At 39.2% G+C, this 17,406-nt stretch overlaps 1 protein-coding gene across 1 annotated transcript; it reads right to left on the bottom strand.

Moving 5' to 3' along the window:
• Positions 1-23: 23 nt before the first annotated feature.
• On the bottom strand, positions 24-15,187 carry LOC106109051. Its single transcript, XM_013290444.1, has 11 exons — positions 14,951-15,187; positions 5,017-5,135; positions 4,208-4,331; positions 3,367-3,510; positions 3,001-3,283; positions 2,768-2,873; positions 2,329-2,460; positions 2,113-2,251; positions 1,889-2,028; positions 1,144-1,341; positions 24-1,054 (listed from the first exon to the last, which is right to left on the bottom strand). Exons 2-11 carry the CDS (start codon positions 5,123-5,125, stop codon positions 843-845), a joined length of 1,587 nt encoding a protein of 528 aa, XP_013145898.1. The 5' UTR covers positions 5,126-5,135; positions 14,951-15,187; the 3' UTR covers positions 24-842.
• Between the last annotated feature and the right edge of the window lie 2,219 nt (positions 15,188-17,406).

Here is a 17,406-nt window from a genome sequence, read left to right as displayed (position 1 = left end):
TGCCTGCTAAATAAAACTAGAAATATGGAACATTCAATTATTTATTTACAAGAACTAGCCTAATATAAATATGTACAAAACATCAGTATCACATTTATAACTGCTTTTGTTGCATCAGTTTCTTACACAAATGCACTTAAACTACTTTGAAGTTCAACTTACTATTGTAGTACATAAGTTTCACGGTAAGTATTGTTGCGGAAAAGACGTTTAATATCTTGTATTAAATTTTGATCTATTACTTCTTTGTTGTCTTTGATTCTTTTTAAAAAAATATTCACATCGTGTAATGAGTTACAATAAATATACACAACATTAACTAGCTTCTAATTGTACTTTTAAATTACAACGTCTTACTGCTAACACTTAAATATACAAACAGGAACAGCCCTTCAGGTTTTTGCGTACGCGGCACTCGCTGCGCCAGTGGCATACACCGTACCAGTGGTACACGCCTCGCCAGTGGCACACGCCGCGCTAGTGGCATCCTTATGAAGGAATTTATCAATTCTAGTTCGGTGAAATTTCAGCTTATAACGTTCTTAAGCTAAATTTCATGAAAAGAACTCGATTCTAAAAATCGATACATTATTATCAATATCGATTTTAGACTATCGTTAAGAATGAAAAAATCAGTTGGAAAACAATTGTCTTCTTTACCATGATCATACATATTAAATTCAATAAAAAAATTCAACAAAATTAATGCGTAACAACAGTAGCCATCAGAAATAGAAACATACAATTTCGAAAACATTGCTACAGTTATCGCAAGAATCGATTTTTCACATCGACTTCAAAACAGTACCGTCATAGCTTCACATAATCTGTGTTCTACCCGCTTATAACTTGCTATTGTCTACAGGCAGCCTACCGCCGCCGCCGCCGCCGCCGCGCGCGGGCAGCGTGCTCTCGTCCTGGCTGAAGGCGCGGTTGTCTGCGCCCTGCGCGCCGCCCCGTGCGCCGCCCCGCGCTCCGCCCCCGGCGCCGCTCTGCTCCTCCGCCGGCGCCGGCCCGTCCATCAGGAACATCGTCAGGAAGAACAGTATGCTACCTGTAAATAAACGTGCAATGTAATATAACTTTTTGTAAGCGGTACTGCGACACGGCAGAGAGCGTGTAACAGCGGCGAGCGTTACTCACTGATGCCGTAGAAGCCGGCGTAGAAGATCATGATGGCCTCCCGGTAGCCGATGGCCTTGGAGACGGGGTCGACGAGGATGGGCAGGTTGCCGCCAACGTTGTTCATGACGAAGAGAAACACGCCCACGGTCGTGGAGCGCACCGACACCGGCACGATCTCCACCAGGATCGCGAACACGATACCGAACCACATCTCGGCTGCAACACCACACATAAACTTAGGTCACTTTATTATTGCTTCAAAAATTATGTATTTCATATTGCTTGTAAGCGTTTGTACGCAGAGGTATTTGGTAACGATTAGCAGTTAATAGCTCATGGTTCCCATTATTCAAACTGTAACCCTGTTAATAGTGATAAAGCCAACTTTAGCATGTTCGCACAGCTCGGCTCGCCCCCACCAGAACTTAGAATAAAGGCGGGAAGTGGGAGCAAATCCGCATTACCTATGATGAGTGTGCGTTCTTGAGGCCTAATATTAATATTTTTTCCTTCTCACCCTTTCTTATGATATAAGGAACGGACGGCAAGGGAACGTCTATTTCAAGGGGAAAAGAGACATAGATAGGGGAAATACGTGCGTCACTTCCTCCGTCAATTAAGGGTACGCAACGCATCTGCATTTGCCGATTCCTATGAGCAGCGGTCGCATCCCTTTTTAGGCGAATTTAAGTAGTCGCTTGCTCGTTTGCCACCTTACAATAGGTAATAAAAAAACTAGTTAAAAACAGAGTAAAAGACTGACCAAAGAAGTAGGAGAAGGCGAGAGTGATCATCGCCCAGAGCGGGCCGAACACGACGGAGCCGAAGGCCGGCAGCGTGGAGATGAGCTGCGACAGCGCCAGCACCAACACGCGCGACCGCACGCCCATGCGCGCCACGAACCTACAGCGGACAGCAAGATGTAGTAGGGCTATGATGGCACGGGAGACAGAGACACGAGTTAGAGAATTATAATATGGTACACACTTGTCTGAGACGACGCCTCCGACGACGACGCCGACGGAGCCGATGCCGACGGTGACTGCAAACAGCCACCAGCCGAGGTCGACGTCGGGGAAGTAGTCTCGGTAGTACAGGTCCGCGTTATATGCGAAGCACATGCCACCTGCGGACAGTTGCAAGCGTCACTTTAGCACTGCAGTGGCGAGAGTGCGGCAAGGTGAGGGCAGTGTGAGCACCGACCGCAGTGCCGGATGGAGGCGGCCAGGCAGAGCAGCAGCACGCGCGGCTGCGCGATCACATGCCAGATCGTCACCTGCGGCATCTTCTTGCCGCTCTCCAGCGCCGCGTCCTTGCCCTTGGAGGGTGCCGCACCTGAAACATAAATGTTTTTATCATTCATAAAATAGTAACTAAGCCTTTGGGTAATTCGTCTCATTCGATACTTTGCGTCTTAACTCCAAGTTTATTATAGGTGTCGGCTGAGCCAGTTGAAATCTTCTATAACTTTAAAACCAATCGTGCTTTGCCATATTTATTTTTTTATTTTAGTCGTATAAATAATACGATCCTAACTAATTTTGTTCAGCAGCATCATCCAGCTTCATTTCTATCTTTTGATTTAAAATATCTTTTGTGTAGGTAAGTTAATGAAGATGTGTGCTGGGAGGCTGTGACCGACCTTCCTCTCCGATGGTGGTGCGCTCCGGCTCGCGCAGGGTGAGCGCCGTGAGGGCCGCGATGACGACACCCACCACGCCCGCACCGTAGTAGCACACACGCCAGCTCTGCACACCGAGCACACCATTTAACATACAAATCGTTCGTTTGTAGTTTTCTACCAAGATGGGTACAGCTTAACGCAGCGGTGACGATTATTAGGCATATAATGTTTACTCGTTACTCGTTACTTACCAGTCCCCAAGCGTTGAGGTCGGGGATGTAGCGGCCGACGGGGAAGGCGATGCCGTAGCCACCGTAGATGCCCCAGTTGAAGATGGAGAGGACGAGTGCGCGCTGATGCTCGGGGAAGAGATCGGTGAGGATGCCGGTGGCCAGGGGGTTGCAGCCCGCCTCGCCCGCCGCCATCAGCATGCGCAGTACTACCAGGTGCCAGTACTCCGTCACGCTACCCATCAGCAAGATGGCCACCACGAAGACCGCTGTGCAACCCGACAGGATGCGCGCCCTATTGAACCTGCAAGCAAATCGAACGCACACTATTATCTTCCTTCTATGGAGGGGAAGTAATCGCGTAAAACAACGAGGAAAGTGAGGTACTTGTCGGCGATGACCCCGATGATGACGCCGACGACGGTGAAGACGGCCATGAAGGCAGGCCCCGCCAGCACCTGGTAGTCGAGCCCAAGCCCGCTGTAGCCCCACTCGCAGTACCGCGTGCCATTCAGCGTCAGCGACTCGCATCTGACAGACATCGATTACAAGTTGTAGTGAAACTTAATTGAATGAAAACAATGCGTACTACTGTATAGCGCTCTGTAAATCGGTTTAGTTAAAAGTCACGGTCGTGTCAGTAAAATGTGCGTTTTTCGTCCTTGACACGTCACACATAAAATTTACTTTATGTTTCACAGTTTGTTTTTATTATTAAAATTTGAAATCATAACGTTGACCCCTATCAACCGAAAAAGCGCCCTCTCTGCCGTCTACCTCGCGAGCTCGCCGCGCCTTGTCGCCACACATCGTCGTACATTGCAGAACATTTGCGATTGTAACCACGAAGTAGTTAATTTGTCGTAATGTATCTGTGATTAATTTTTATGATTCACTCAGCTACTAAATTGTGTTGATTCATATTTATTTATTTTAAACGGACGCGACGATGACGGCACAGCTCCGAGAAGGTCGCGCACACAACATTATCCATATCGTGGGTTCCCACTGCTGAGAAACATGTGCAAAGATATTGTCATCCCTCTTGAATATGTTTTGGTGCAATGGAAACATATAATACGTTTGAAACTACAAAGACTCTTTTCAAGTTTTGTCGTGTGGTCAAGTTCAGTGTTTAAATGTTGCTATTTAGTCAATATTTTAAAGTCGCCCAATTTAGTCTTGTACATGTTTTTGTAATAATGTGTATGTATGTATGTAGACTCACATGTCGGAGGAGTTGACCTTCTCGCAGACTTGGGGCAGCTGGGCGACGTGCAGGTGTGTCGCGTTCAGCATGCAGGCCTTGTCCCCGTAGTGCAGGTACTCCGCCGTCACCTTCGACGTGGTGCCTGGACACACGCGCGAGTCATGCTACTACTTACAGAAGCTAACTCTTTCTTATCTGGGCCTCCCTAGCGCCTTCAATTTTGCCACAGTTATTAATACAGAATATTACTATCAAGTCCCAAATTGCAAATATGACCGAATATAATCAGAATGTTTGGTTTTTTTCTTAATGCTTAATTTTTAGTTCGATTTGACATGCCAATCTCTGTGAGACAGTCGTGTAGGAACGTAAACAACTTTTTGTCGACATTGGAAAGGAACTCGCAAAAAAGTAATTAACGACCTTGACTTTGTTCCTTCTAATCTTGTACATCACTATTAATTTAAAGTGTAATTAGTTATTTTTGAAAACAATGGGGGACAAAATATTATACATATGAAAAGGGATAAACGCTTTTATAAAAAAACATTCTGTTAGAATTGATTTTATTTTGTACCTGACTTGTAAATTGAGTAAAGCAAATATTATGTAATTGAAAATAATGTAACTAATTCGAAAATATGTTTCGCTCAATTCTTGTTTAAAAAAAATTGAACGAAGTCGTCGTCGTCGTCGTCCCGCGCGCCCACGCATTAGCTAGGTGGCACTGTATGAGTAGCGTGAGGGCCGAGGTCAATACTGAGCCGAGTGCTCTGCACGCCTGCCACTGGCTGACATAACATTATCGTGTTAGACGCAGTCCTCACCGATCAGGTAGTGTCCCAGCTCGCCCAGGATGTAGCCCACGGAGACCAGCCCGAGCACGTACCACTTGTAGTAGCCCTGCAGCTTCGACCAGATGCCTCCTTGGAACATTTTAATTATTCTGAAACCAAACAAAATACATTTGAAAGGTCGGCCGCAAAGCAATCTAACAATGAAATGCTAAACTAAACGACAGGTTCACGTCGTGTTGTAATAGTGTTGTTAACAACTGTGGTACTTAGCTGTTCATTTTGTCTTTGAATCTACTTAAAATCTTAATCCTAGAGTTTGGTTGATTGAATCGTAATGTAGTGCTTTCCTCTTGTCATGTCATTGTCATCGTGAAGCAACCCAGTATATGTTATTTAGATAATGAATTACGTACTGTCTCTTATCAAAACCTCGTCAACTTATAACCTGATAATTGGTGTTTTTGATCATTTGAAACCTTCGTTATTACTAAATTTTGAACAGAGATCGTATAAACGAGATCTTGAAATAACTGTGGAAGGGCCTGAAATGTGAATAATTGAAAATCCTAATAAATCTCTATATATAATCTAAACTGAAGATATTTTAGTATGAACTTGTTACGTACGGCGATGATGAGATCGGAGGCTAAGAACCTTCCTGTTTATATAATTGTCGATTGATTAATATTGTTTGTAGTGTAAGTGATACTGTAGTACTGTACACAGTCGTAGTAAAACTGTTGTATTGTAATTGTAACACAGCGTGCGGTCGCTTCACAAACAACACAATTAACACATAAATAAGTCGTTATTGTCTTTTAAATTACGAGAAAAAAAGTTGATTCAATAAGGAAGTTTTGATGCTAAGTATGTGATGATAACTGTAATTCCACATTGACGGCTTGTTATCTTTTTTTAATGTGGCAAATGCTTTAAATTCTTCAAATAATAGTACTGCAGCTGTTGCAAAATATAAGCGAAGCGGCCCAAGTTGATATTTATATAGTTTTATTGTGGTTAAAACTCAGCATGTAAGTCACACGCAGTGTTTCCTCCCGATGTGGCTGATCTTGTTATAAATCTTTAGAAGTCTTATAATCCACATTCATTCCCACGGAGTTACATAAATCATATTGCGGACTTAACAACACGGTAAGGCGGCAGCAAGCTTTTGCTATGTGCATATAAACATGCTTGGATTTTAATCCCTGATATTAAAAGGTTGGTTGGGATACATATTGTAATAAATAGATAATTAATTCATATATTTATAATGTACCAAGGTTAGCCGCGAAGGTCAATGGGGGGGAGTGGGTAGGGTCGAGCTTCCGCATATGCAAAGCGCGGCGAGCGGCAAACCTGTTGTTAATTGTCTCCCTTCACACTTATAAGATCTATGTACATATAGCACCATGCCATGACTTTGAGCGCATGGAAATAAATCTATTGAAAATCAGTACGTATTAAAACAAAAAAGTTTTTTGTTTGAAGATTTTGTTTTGTTTATTTAATTGAACACGTCGATTGGTCGCGCTTGATGTCATCGCAGAGAAAAACTGATAGAAAAAAGTAATCGGATCGCTGGAAATAGTCTCATAATAAGTTTAAGTTATAAAGTTTTTGTGAAAATAACGGTAGCTGTAACGTTTTACGCAGTATATTTTTGGTATGGTAAATTTTTGTCCAACAGTACAAATTGCATGAAACTCTGTTTAGTGGCATAGGGAATCAAAATGTCATCACAACTTGTGCAGTTGATTAGCTAAGGTATTTTACTTGTTATCAACATTCGTATGTTTGTGGTTATGCGTTTTGTATTAATATAAAATAACACGGAAAACACAATATGATAATCCTGTCACTAAGCTCAGAGTCTCTCGCGCTTGTCGGGTCCTTGTTTGCTAGCAGACGAACATAACAACTATTATGTTTTGCAATCCCTGACACGTTTAACATAATTGTGTTAAAGTAAAACATTGTACGTATTCGATACTTGTGTTGCACGCAGTTGTGCTGTCGTTTTCCTTGAAGCGATTTTGGAGCACGTGTGTGAATTGACTCGTTAAAGCCTCTGCTTGCGACGTGCGCGAGGCTTACAGTGCGGCGCGCTACGTCTGTTTTATATACCGAAATAGAACAATACTTTTTTATCCGATAGCAGTACTGGACTGTTTATTGCTCTGCTTCATTGTGGTTCTCTCGTCCAATGAAGACTTCACAGTTCGCCAGGCTATTGTTACAACATTGGGAGGCATCACGCGACGCGACTTGTTCTTAACGAAGTGCTTTGAATTTTATATGATGACCGCAAGTGGAGATTAGCCTCGTTTGTTACGAATGCATTGTTACTTGCAACATTACTACAGTCTGACAAACTATTCTAGTCCGGAGAGGAACCTGGGTGGAGCCGTTGTTGAATGTATTTGAAAATATGGAAATTCTTCTTTAACATAAGTTTTCCATTAAACTTTATAAAATCGCTCCGCTTTTTTACCTTTATGTTGAGAGCAGAGGTCATATAAAGATTTCAACGATTGTTGGTTAAGTTTTTTTTTTACATTATTGGCGTTTTATAAAACTATCACAACGATATGACGGCCGACTCGACTATAATCAGAGCTTTTAAATGTAATAAATGTCAATCGCAATTGTTAATCGAGGCAAGAGTCAATATTATTTTAAATAATATGACCTCATTCTGTCTCGATGTATATCAATAGGTCGTAATAAATAATTCATTTAAAACGTTTTTTTTTTTAGTTTAATTCTATTCATAATTTGTGGACTCTGACCTCTAAATGTTGCCCTCAGTGTGTTGCGATTTATTTCCGGCGAAACAAAAACAACAGCATGAAGCATGACATAAGAGTGAACGATCGCGGGCAGTTTGCGCGGGAAGGAATTCGCAGCGCTTTGTTTTTTTATTGTAAAAGTGAAAGTGGCCTTGAATCGAATGCAGCCGGCGGGCAGCGGGGCGCGGGGCGCGGGGCGCGGGCAGCCGCGGACTTGACCTTACGCCGCCGTAAGGTTATCAGATAATTCTTACATCATGATTTGATGAAAGTTTTGAAATAATCGTGTTGTATATGAGTTAATCACATATTTGAAAGCTAATTTGTTGTCAACTGTCTAACACGGATGAACTGAGGCCGACTCAGGTTAAGTTTTAATACATTCCGTTCCGCCAAAATTACCGTTCCGGATGTTTTTGAACTGTTACTATTAGTTACAGTTAACTAGGCACATTTTAGAATTCTGAAACGACTATAGGATACACAGTTGAAGAATAAACAAGGACTTTTCCTTGCGAAATAATCCTCAAAACAAACTAGTTTTATAATATATCTGATCTTGTTTTGTTTAAATTTAACTATCCAATGTCATGTGTTGGCTGTGGCTGTGTGCAGTTTGTATTTGTTTAAATAAAATGATTACATTACCGTACATTGTTCGATAGAAAAATGTTTACTTAGGAATAACATTCAGATTGCTTTTCAGCATATTTTACGTGTTTATTAGAGACAAATTTATATTTCAGTTATTTTGTTATAAATATAAAATTAACGTTAGTTATTTGTTGATTGATTGAAACTTGAAGTTTATGTTAAGTTTTTAAAGTTAATCCAGTCCTGAGGTACAACTTAACCTTGTGACGAAATAAGAATAGTATGACTAAGTATGTGGATTGTGGACAATAAATTCATTTTTTATTAAAGAATAATTTTATAACATGACAAGTGGGATATCCCCGGCTCTCATTAATGGCGTAAGTGGTACGGCTATCTCTTTCGCGCTTATAGTAAATCATTATTAGCGTCCCTCTCTATTGCAACAAGTAGTCGAATATAATTTCCGGGTGTTTCTGTGTAGTCAATTAAAGCCGCTGAAACATTTCCTAGCAATAAATCAATACGCGGACGTCTGTCTTGTTACAACAATCATTATCTATGTCTTTTATCTGTGATTAGTGAGCAATCATTTTCATATTAGGTCGTGACACAATATTAAATAAAAAATGCTCGTGACTCAACGCATAGTATTGAGTTGAGCGTGGAGCTTTGGCGATTGTCGTCTACGCTCAGCGGAGCGGGCGGCGGCTGAACTGTGTTGGAAGGAATATCAACATTCTTAGTACACAATAAAACATATACGATGTTAATATAAAATTGGTTGTATTTCAGAAGCTGTATCGTTGCAGCTAGTTGTTGTCAATTGAAATACTAATTGAGTGCGAGCGGCTCATCGTCGCAGCTACTGAAACTCTTAAACGATTCTTAATTACTGCGTCGTCGCCGCATTCTCATTCGTTTTATTATTCCAGTCTATCATAATGATTGTTTTTCTGAGACCGAAAAGTCACCCATGTTCTAAGATTTTGTGTGTGTATTTATAGAAGTAAAAAATGCCTTCGGGCACAGTCAGGTGTGAAAGCTACATACCTGCCATGGCTTCGACATATTAGTGTTCACCTACCCTAATATGACTCTTGTTGTCGTCTAAAACAACCTCTTCCTACGACTTTTTTTAATCCACGGAACTACCGTTAGGTGTCGCTTCGTGGGGATGGTCTCGGCAGTTATGCTTTTCTAGGACTCTGCTTTACCTAAAGGACTTAACATGAGCTGAACATAGGGTTTTGTTAAGTATCCAATGTGTAGTTGATTCCTGAGATTATGAAAAGGAAAATTTTCGTATTAAGAATACAATTGTAGGCAAGCCCCAATAGCTTACTGGTTTGTGGGACAGACTAGCGATCTTGCGGTCAAGGGTTCGAATCCTATCATCCGAATATTGTCGTGAAACATATCGTAGCACAAGCCTACAGCTTAGTTGGAATGGTTAAAGGAAATATTAGTAAATCAACAAAATCTACAAGTATTTCATAGCACTAACAATTTATAAAACTACGAGCATTCAATAATCCTTCAATTGTGATTGCGTGTTGGATGAATAGGATAATTATTGTGTACACGGAACATGGAATCGAGTAACTAAACAATAAGAACGTCACGTCCGAACAGCTCGGAGCGGCTCCTGGCTCATGGCGCATGGCTCATGGCTTATGGCTCATTACTGTTCACACAGCTATAGAACTTGACCTAAACTGGCTTCACTCCGTGTTCGTGACTTGCTGCTCGCTGCTCGCTTGATTATTGTGTATGTATTTGACATATGTGTATGTATGAGTGCGTAACATTTTTACGGAAATTATGCACAAAACATTCCTGTTCATGTTCAAGTAACTCGTGTTTATATGATATGAAATTGTCCTATGTTATCATCAACCGCCAACCGAATGATTGCTGGATAAGACACGACTCCGCGGCTCCTCACCTCACCTTCACAATTATACAAATGCAATGTTTGTACACTATCATTACTTTGTAACCGAGCTTCGTGCAATTTACATACACCAATGTCATAATTATAAAATAAATATAATTGATATAATGATTAATTAACGTAATAGCAATACAGCTCCGCGGAATAAATACTGCAGATAATCTATTGATAATTAAAGCTCCGAACTATAAAAAATAAATTGCAGTAAGGAATTAAATTCAATCGCTCGTCGCATGTATTCATTATAGTTTTATGGCTCGATATAATCTGTTCTTTTTTATTTAAATTAACTGCAACTGCCTCCGTTTATAGATTTAGCAAATTGAGTAGCATTTTAGAGTGCCAGTCTGAGTCAAGACGCTGTATGTGCAGTTAGCGTGGTACGGGTACGGCCGCAAGCCGCGCACTTGACCGGACCGCGGCCGCGACCGCGCCGATGCTATCTGCGAATTGTTGAGCGTTGAGATGGTCCTTTGTCTATTGCTCACAAGCATTGTTTCATAGGTTAAAGATCAGGCTTCCGAACATCAATTTATACAATACATTTGTATTAAAATTAATAATGGCTTCAAGTACTTTTTTTAACGACCGATTTCTGATATAATCACTTCAATTTATTAAATTGACTAATATTATATTTGGGAAAATTTAGATGGAGGGATGGATGAGTGTTTATTTGTGTTTAATGAGCGGCTCTATGCCGTCCTCTCGTTTTCCCTAAGACATTCAGTTAATGTCACAAGTATGAATGTTTGTTAGAACATAGACTGCTAGATATCGGTAAAATTTGGCTTGGATGTAGAAACCTCTGTAGCCTGTGTTCTTACAGGTTTGTTTTTAATTCCGCGCGAAAGTTAGTTTTAAACAATGATTTCAAGTTTTCGTAGCAATGTTTGAATTCCAAATCGCGCTTACAATAGTGCATGTTTTATTATTATTATAAAATATTTGTTTAATGTCCTTAATAATTAAACAAAGAGTCTGTTAGACAAAGAGTATTTGAAGTTGTTAATTATTACTAAAGCACGATCGCGGCGTGCGCGGGAGCATGCCGCATGCCGCATGCACACCACGCCAGTAGTGGACACCATGTAGTAAAGCCGCGCGCATACGAAGGCAGCGGTCACTCTACCAACAGGGTTGAACTCAAATTTCATAAAATAAAAGCTTATGCCAATATCTCGCACTCGGACTTTAGTAATTCCGGCTTTGTAGATAATTTTATTCTAATTAAACATAAACCAAATATTCTGAACCAATCTACTACATATAATAAAATTTTAGTGTCTGTTGAATACTGCGTGGACAAAGTCGCGGGCAACAGCTATTAGATTATATAAACGCACCAATAACCACCATACTTTCTTTAAAGTTATACCTCATTTTTGTTAGAGTTTCTTGGGAGGAAACTTTTATGTTTCTTTTTATATATGAAGTGTACACACTGCTTTATTACGTAGTGAGAATGTATTTGCCGTGTAATTGCGTAAGCTTTGTGTATGTATAACAGCAATGTCAGTCCCCTCCCCCTCCCTCGCCCCGCCCCCGGCTTCCGTGTACTTGATACAGATCTGTCAATCTGTTCATAATTACACATTTACGATAATTAACGACGATAATTAACGTGCTCACCTAAAAGGGCGATAGATCAATTAAATATAGATCATTAAATTTTTCTATGGAATGATTCGTTTATAATTGTTATAAGTACTTTTAAGGAGATATCTGCTATGTCGTTATGTCGCTATGTCGTTGTGTCGCTATGTCCGCGATGTTTATACGTATGTCTATATTTAGTGAATTAGGTTATTCTGTACGTGCGATCATTTCAAGGTTTCTGTTTTACAACTGTGGTGTAATGCTTTAGGAACTTCCAGAGACGTGTCGGTATGAAGTTACATCAGCCATCTAGTGCAGTAGATTGTTAACTTTTAAACCATTTACCATAATAAGGTAAATTTGACAGAACTTGCTTAAGTCTACTATCGAAATACACACAGCGTTGGGGTCCGTCGAGAGCTGTTACTCCAGAACCGGCTCCTAGCAAAGAAACCAAAGCAAATCCGGTCGTAATCGTGAGATGCAATAGTGCAAAAAAAGAACAAAAAGTGTCATAAAAACATAAGAAAGGACGTAGACAATAATATATCTTAGTACGGGGGATAAGGGTGCAAATTTGAACGCGCAGTGTCCGGTCTAAGCCTTTCCCAGGAGAGCTGGCAGGCTGCGGCACAACAAGAACAAAGCACAGATAACCTTGAACTTGACGGCCACGGCCCGGACACCGGACGCTCGCCGCCCTAGGAGCCAACACTACTCGCTGTCGGACACTCAAGTCGTTTTAAATGATAGTAACATAAATACAACTCAATAATGTTGGTATTAAGTTATCAAGATTTCTAGATATTCTCGGGAAGTTACTAAGGTAGTAAGCTTTTTAATCAAAAACTATGATTTTCATTAATTTAGTTGACATTGTAATCTTTATGTTTATTAGTTCGCTATCAATGCCGTCCAGTTAAATTATCTATAAAAATATTTGTTGAATATTTTATTACAGGCAGTATTTTGAACGGAAGTTACTTTTAATGCAAATAAGGAAAAAACTTCGATAGCGCGTAACATTACATTACTAGTTGAAGAACTACAAATTACTTATAAAATACTATTCAAATAATTTATTGATATTTTAATTGTTATCTATTCTGTAGGATTTTTTTAATTAATGGTAAATATCTTATTGTTGTTGGCGAGTTATCGTGCAGCAGGCAGCAGGCAGCAGGCAACACCGACACCGCCAGACTCACGTACAAACTTAATTAACATAACGCTGCTATAAAACTAACATATCACTAATTCTTTAAAAGACGCAAAGAGTTAATTAAAATATTACGGAATAGGAAACGTGCATGCACAGCTAACACTGATTTTGATCGCTCCTTCGTACGCTATCGAAAACCACAATTTTGCGATTTACATCTTGTAGTTTTTTCAATTAACTTGAAAAATACGTTTTCTGTGTTTTAAATGTAACGTTAGAAAGTGCAAATGTAGATTTTGTTTATCGAATGTCCATGTGTCATCGTAATTAATAATATAAATTTTCTAAGTTCTGTCTTGTAAAAGCTTTTCAAATATTCCACAATAAACGTAGATGCGATTGTTTTTTTTTAATAAACTACATTTACTAATATGATTTACTTAGATTATGTTTAAAAAATCAATCTAACGATGTATCATTCGTCACTCCTTTTAAATGTCACTTATCTTTACATAACAATTTTTATTTACAAAAACAGGAGCAGAATGTATGGTGTATCGTAATGGGTTACATGAGCAGCACAGCGGTGCGGGGGGCGGCGGGCGGCGGCCAGGTGCGCTCGGCGCGCGCCCGCACACGAAACAATAACGATCTAAGATAACGGCTTATTGTGTTTAAGTTTAACTCGATCCTATCAATAACTTTACTATTATCTAAATAAAGAGATAAAGTTAATAGGCGTTCAAAACACAAGATACTAGTAATTTTTTTATATCAACGCTTAGATCCTGTTAATTTAAAATATCAATTGTTGGTCCATTCGCTACGCTACCGGCTTACTTAATGCGTTTATGTACAGAAAAAGTTATTGACGTCCGTCCATTGGTTTATATATTTGTAGTAAACTTTTTTGTTAAATAGTGATGTCTACCAAAATGTATTTGGCTTTTAAACTAGTTTCGCAATTTGTTAACAGAGTTTACTATAAACACTATGCTCAGAGTCTAAGGTTTTCGATAAGCAGAGCTTAGGCTAAGTTAGGATTCGAAAAACCTAAAAATCCTTTGTATCACAATTTGGAAAAAGAGTCGCATAATTTATTGCTATTTTTGAGCTATCATAAAAATAGCAATAAATTTCAATTTTCTATTTGAAATCTTAATACTAGCGTATAACACGAAGAAAATTGAAAATATTCAGAAGAGATGCTTATTACTTGTATCCTTTCTTGAAGTGAATAGGGTTGTGCATCACCAGAGGCGCTTTGTGAGATAATATTTCTGTAGAAGGCAGTTTTTTACCTTGTAACATTTTATTGCAATGTATTTTTGTTTAAGTAGTTGTGGATCACAATATTGTTTGTACATTACATTAGCGAGTCCGTGCGATGCAAAGCTCCCATAACTGTAGCACATTCATTAAGCCAAAGTTATGCGTAACCTATTGTAAATCAAGAGTATAATGCTTCTTTGTAAGATCAAGGTTTTTTAAAATAACCACAGACTGAAGCTAAGGTTTGGATAGAAATCGTTTTAACAAATAATACTCTATTTCTAATTTGGTTGAAAGTCTAAACCTATAATAACGCAAGAATGTCCGAGGGTAGAGACAAAGGAGAGCGGCCAAGCTGGTGGAGCTTTGATTATATAAAGCCAGTATAAACCTTGCCTTCGAGTCAGACACAATAAAACAACCAACTTTAAATCTATCAAGTTAACCAGCAATTTAGCACCGAACCGGTTGTCCTAAGTATTTTGCGGAAATCTGGCGCAGATACGAAAGCTCTATCAGTTTGATGCATTTTTGCAATATCATGTCTGATATGTATAAATTAAATAAAGTTTGATTAAAATAACTTACCCAAAGATTGCTTTGCCGAATAACGGGAAATAACAGCTAGCGCTTTAACACCTAAATTCCGCCAAAATAGTGCGCGGAAATCAAATGTAACGCACGCGTTCGACTCGACTGCAAAGTTCAGACTTCGAGTTGATCGCGGGCTCGGAATCGTCGGCTCACTGCAACCTCTAGAGTGGTCCACTAGGTTGCGTGCGCGTGCGCGTGCTGCTATCGCGCGGGCTCTACTGCGCCGGCCGCGGCTCCTGCCAACCTTGAAAGCTACTGAAAGCACCGCCAGTACCTCCGCCGCCGCCCGCCTTTGCCATTCCTCTACCAATTAACTAGATCCAATGCCATTATTCTAATTTATTCCGGTGACAAGATCCTTCGCGTGCTTTTTGTCGCGAGATCTCGGAATCGGAAAAAATTAGGCCGCCATTGTGTTTGTCAACCTCCGCGGAGGATTACACGCGCCTCATGTATATAAATGATTTTTTCTAGGCTACACTTTTATAAAATAAACCATTTAATGGAAATATACGACAGTCGATTATTTAAATTTTATGCAAAAGAAAAACGGTTGTTATCGTTCATATTACGACGCAAAAAAGCAAAGGCCAGGGGTTATAAACCACGATTGAAAGCTTTGTTAAATAAATGATTGAAATAAAGTCATATTCTCGGTGCAGATTTAACTCCGTAGAGTAATGGATAGGTACGTGGGGAAGTTCTTTGTACAAATTGGTGAGTTTAACATACTGAAGTTAGTTAACACACCTAGTTTCTACTGTCTGTCATTTTTGTGTAAATAGATTGAGACTGGTGGCGATAAAATTGCTTAGACAATTCCAGATGGAAATAAAAAAAAAATCTTTTTCATTTACTTAATAAGATCGAATAGTAAATAAAGGGCAGTTTGTGCTATTGTCGCAGCAGAGCACAACACAGCGGTAGACAAAATGATAAATTAGTGAGGATTACAGGGAACTCAATGTAAAGAACCCAACGAAGTTTTAACAATAGAAGTGTTTATGTAAAGAAGGTAGATAATGCGGGTCGGTTGCGGGCCGCGGCGGGCGGCACGCGACGCCCCTGTCTGATGGACGTCCAGCACGCACGACATTGACGAAAGAATAATGTGCAAATGTAGTTAAATATATAATTAAGCAATAGAAGAGTATCATGTACAATTTGAACTCTTTTATATGTTTAGTTTTATTTAGTAAACCACAAGACAGATAAACAAAATTTCTTGCGTAAATGTAAATTGTAAACATTTAACAATTTAAAGAGATATCAATTCTGACAATCCTGTTAGCGTAGAAGTCGTATGTTTTATCGTAAGTTTTATACATAATAAATAAATTGATTGTCTATGATCATGTTAATATAATAACATGGATGTCTTATCTGTATGTACAGTGAACAGTGATGCAGCGCTGAGTCAGCGCGAGGTCAGATCACTTTGATACATAAATGTCGGTCCTACTCAATCAATATAGCCTCTACTCATACTCTACTCTTACTCACCAGCTCGCCAGCCTTTTACTCAATGTTAGCTATCAAATTAAAACTTAGTGTTAGAATTCAACACTAACTGTCGTAGTCTGAGTTATTAAATGGCTTTCCTTATTATATTTTTAAAATGTCTTTCATAAAGACAAATTACTTTTTTAAGGAATTCAAAAAAGACCGTTGGAGCAACAATTGAATGAAAGTCATCTTCGTTCATTCCAGAGATCTGTTACAGATTTTTGTAGGTTATTTTATATATTTAGTTGCTTTATTTAATGTAAAAACATGAAGCCTATTTCATAGAATCATAATAAAAAATTACAATAAATTAAATACTTGTTCAATGCCAATGGAAATAATCTTTACGTCGAGTCGCTTATTTGTTGCACGAAGTTACGGCGCAGCGTCGGCAGAACTGCGACAAGCGCCGTGAGACAATAACTTGATAAATACCAATGAGTCAGAAAAAAACAAAAATAAAAGAGATAAAATACAAATATTTCCACTGCACAGGGTATACGCAGTACTTGATTGCTTTTTATTTTTATTTTAAACTAGGATTTGTACGCAAATGACTCGGGTTTCCCCCCAGCGTGGGAAATGGGCACGCAATGGGCCAGATTCCTTGCCCTTGCTCTACACACTGACATCAACAACGGAATATTCTGACATTATGTTCATGTTTATTTTCATTTGAATTAAAAAACATCACGGCCATTTTCTAGTGGAACAAGCAGAGAATGTTTAGTTTAATGTTACGCAATAGCGATACAAGACATTATTCATGTTTTCAATAAGTTTGTAGTTAAAATAAGAAATACAACTTTAATTTTACGGTTTGCATGAGACCAATTATTTAATTTAATTAAAAATAATACGACTCATACTTTAATTATAATGTTGTCGTCTAACATTTAATTACGCGTAATAAAAAGAATGTTAAATTGTCAGTTATGCCACGA

This window comes from Papilio polytes, unplaced genomic scaffold (genome assembly GCF_000836215.1).
Source record: "Papilio polytes unplaced genomic scaffold, Ppol_1.0 DF821322.1, whole genome shotgun sequence".
Lineage (NCBI taxonomy): Eukaryota > Metazoa > Arthropoda > Insecta > Lepidoptera > Papilionidae > Papilio > Papilio polytes.
The sequence above is the reverse complement of the archived record's forward strand: the minus strand, read 5'-3'. Positions and strand labels throughout refer to the sequence as shown.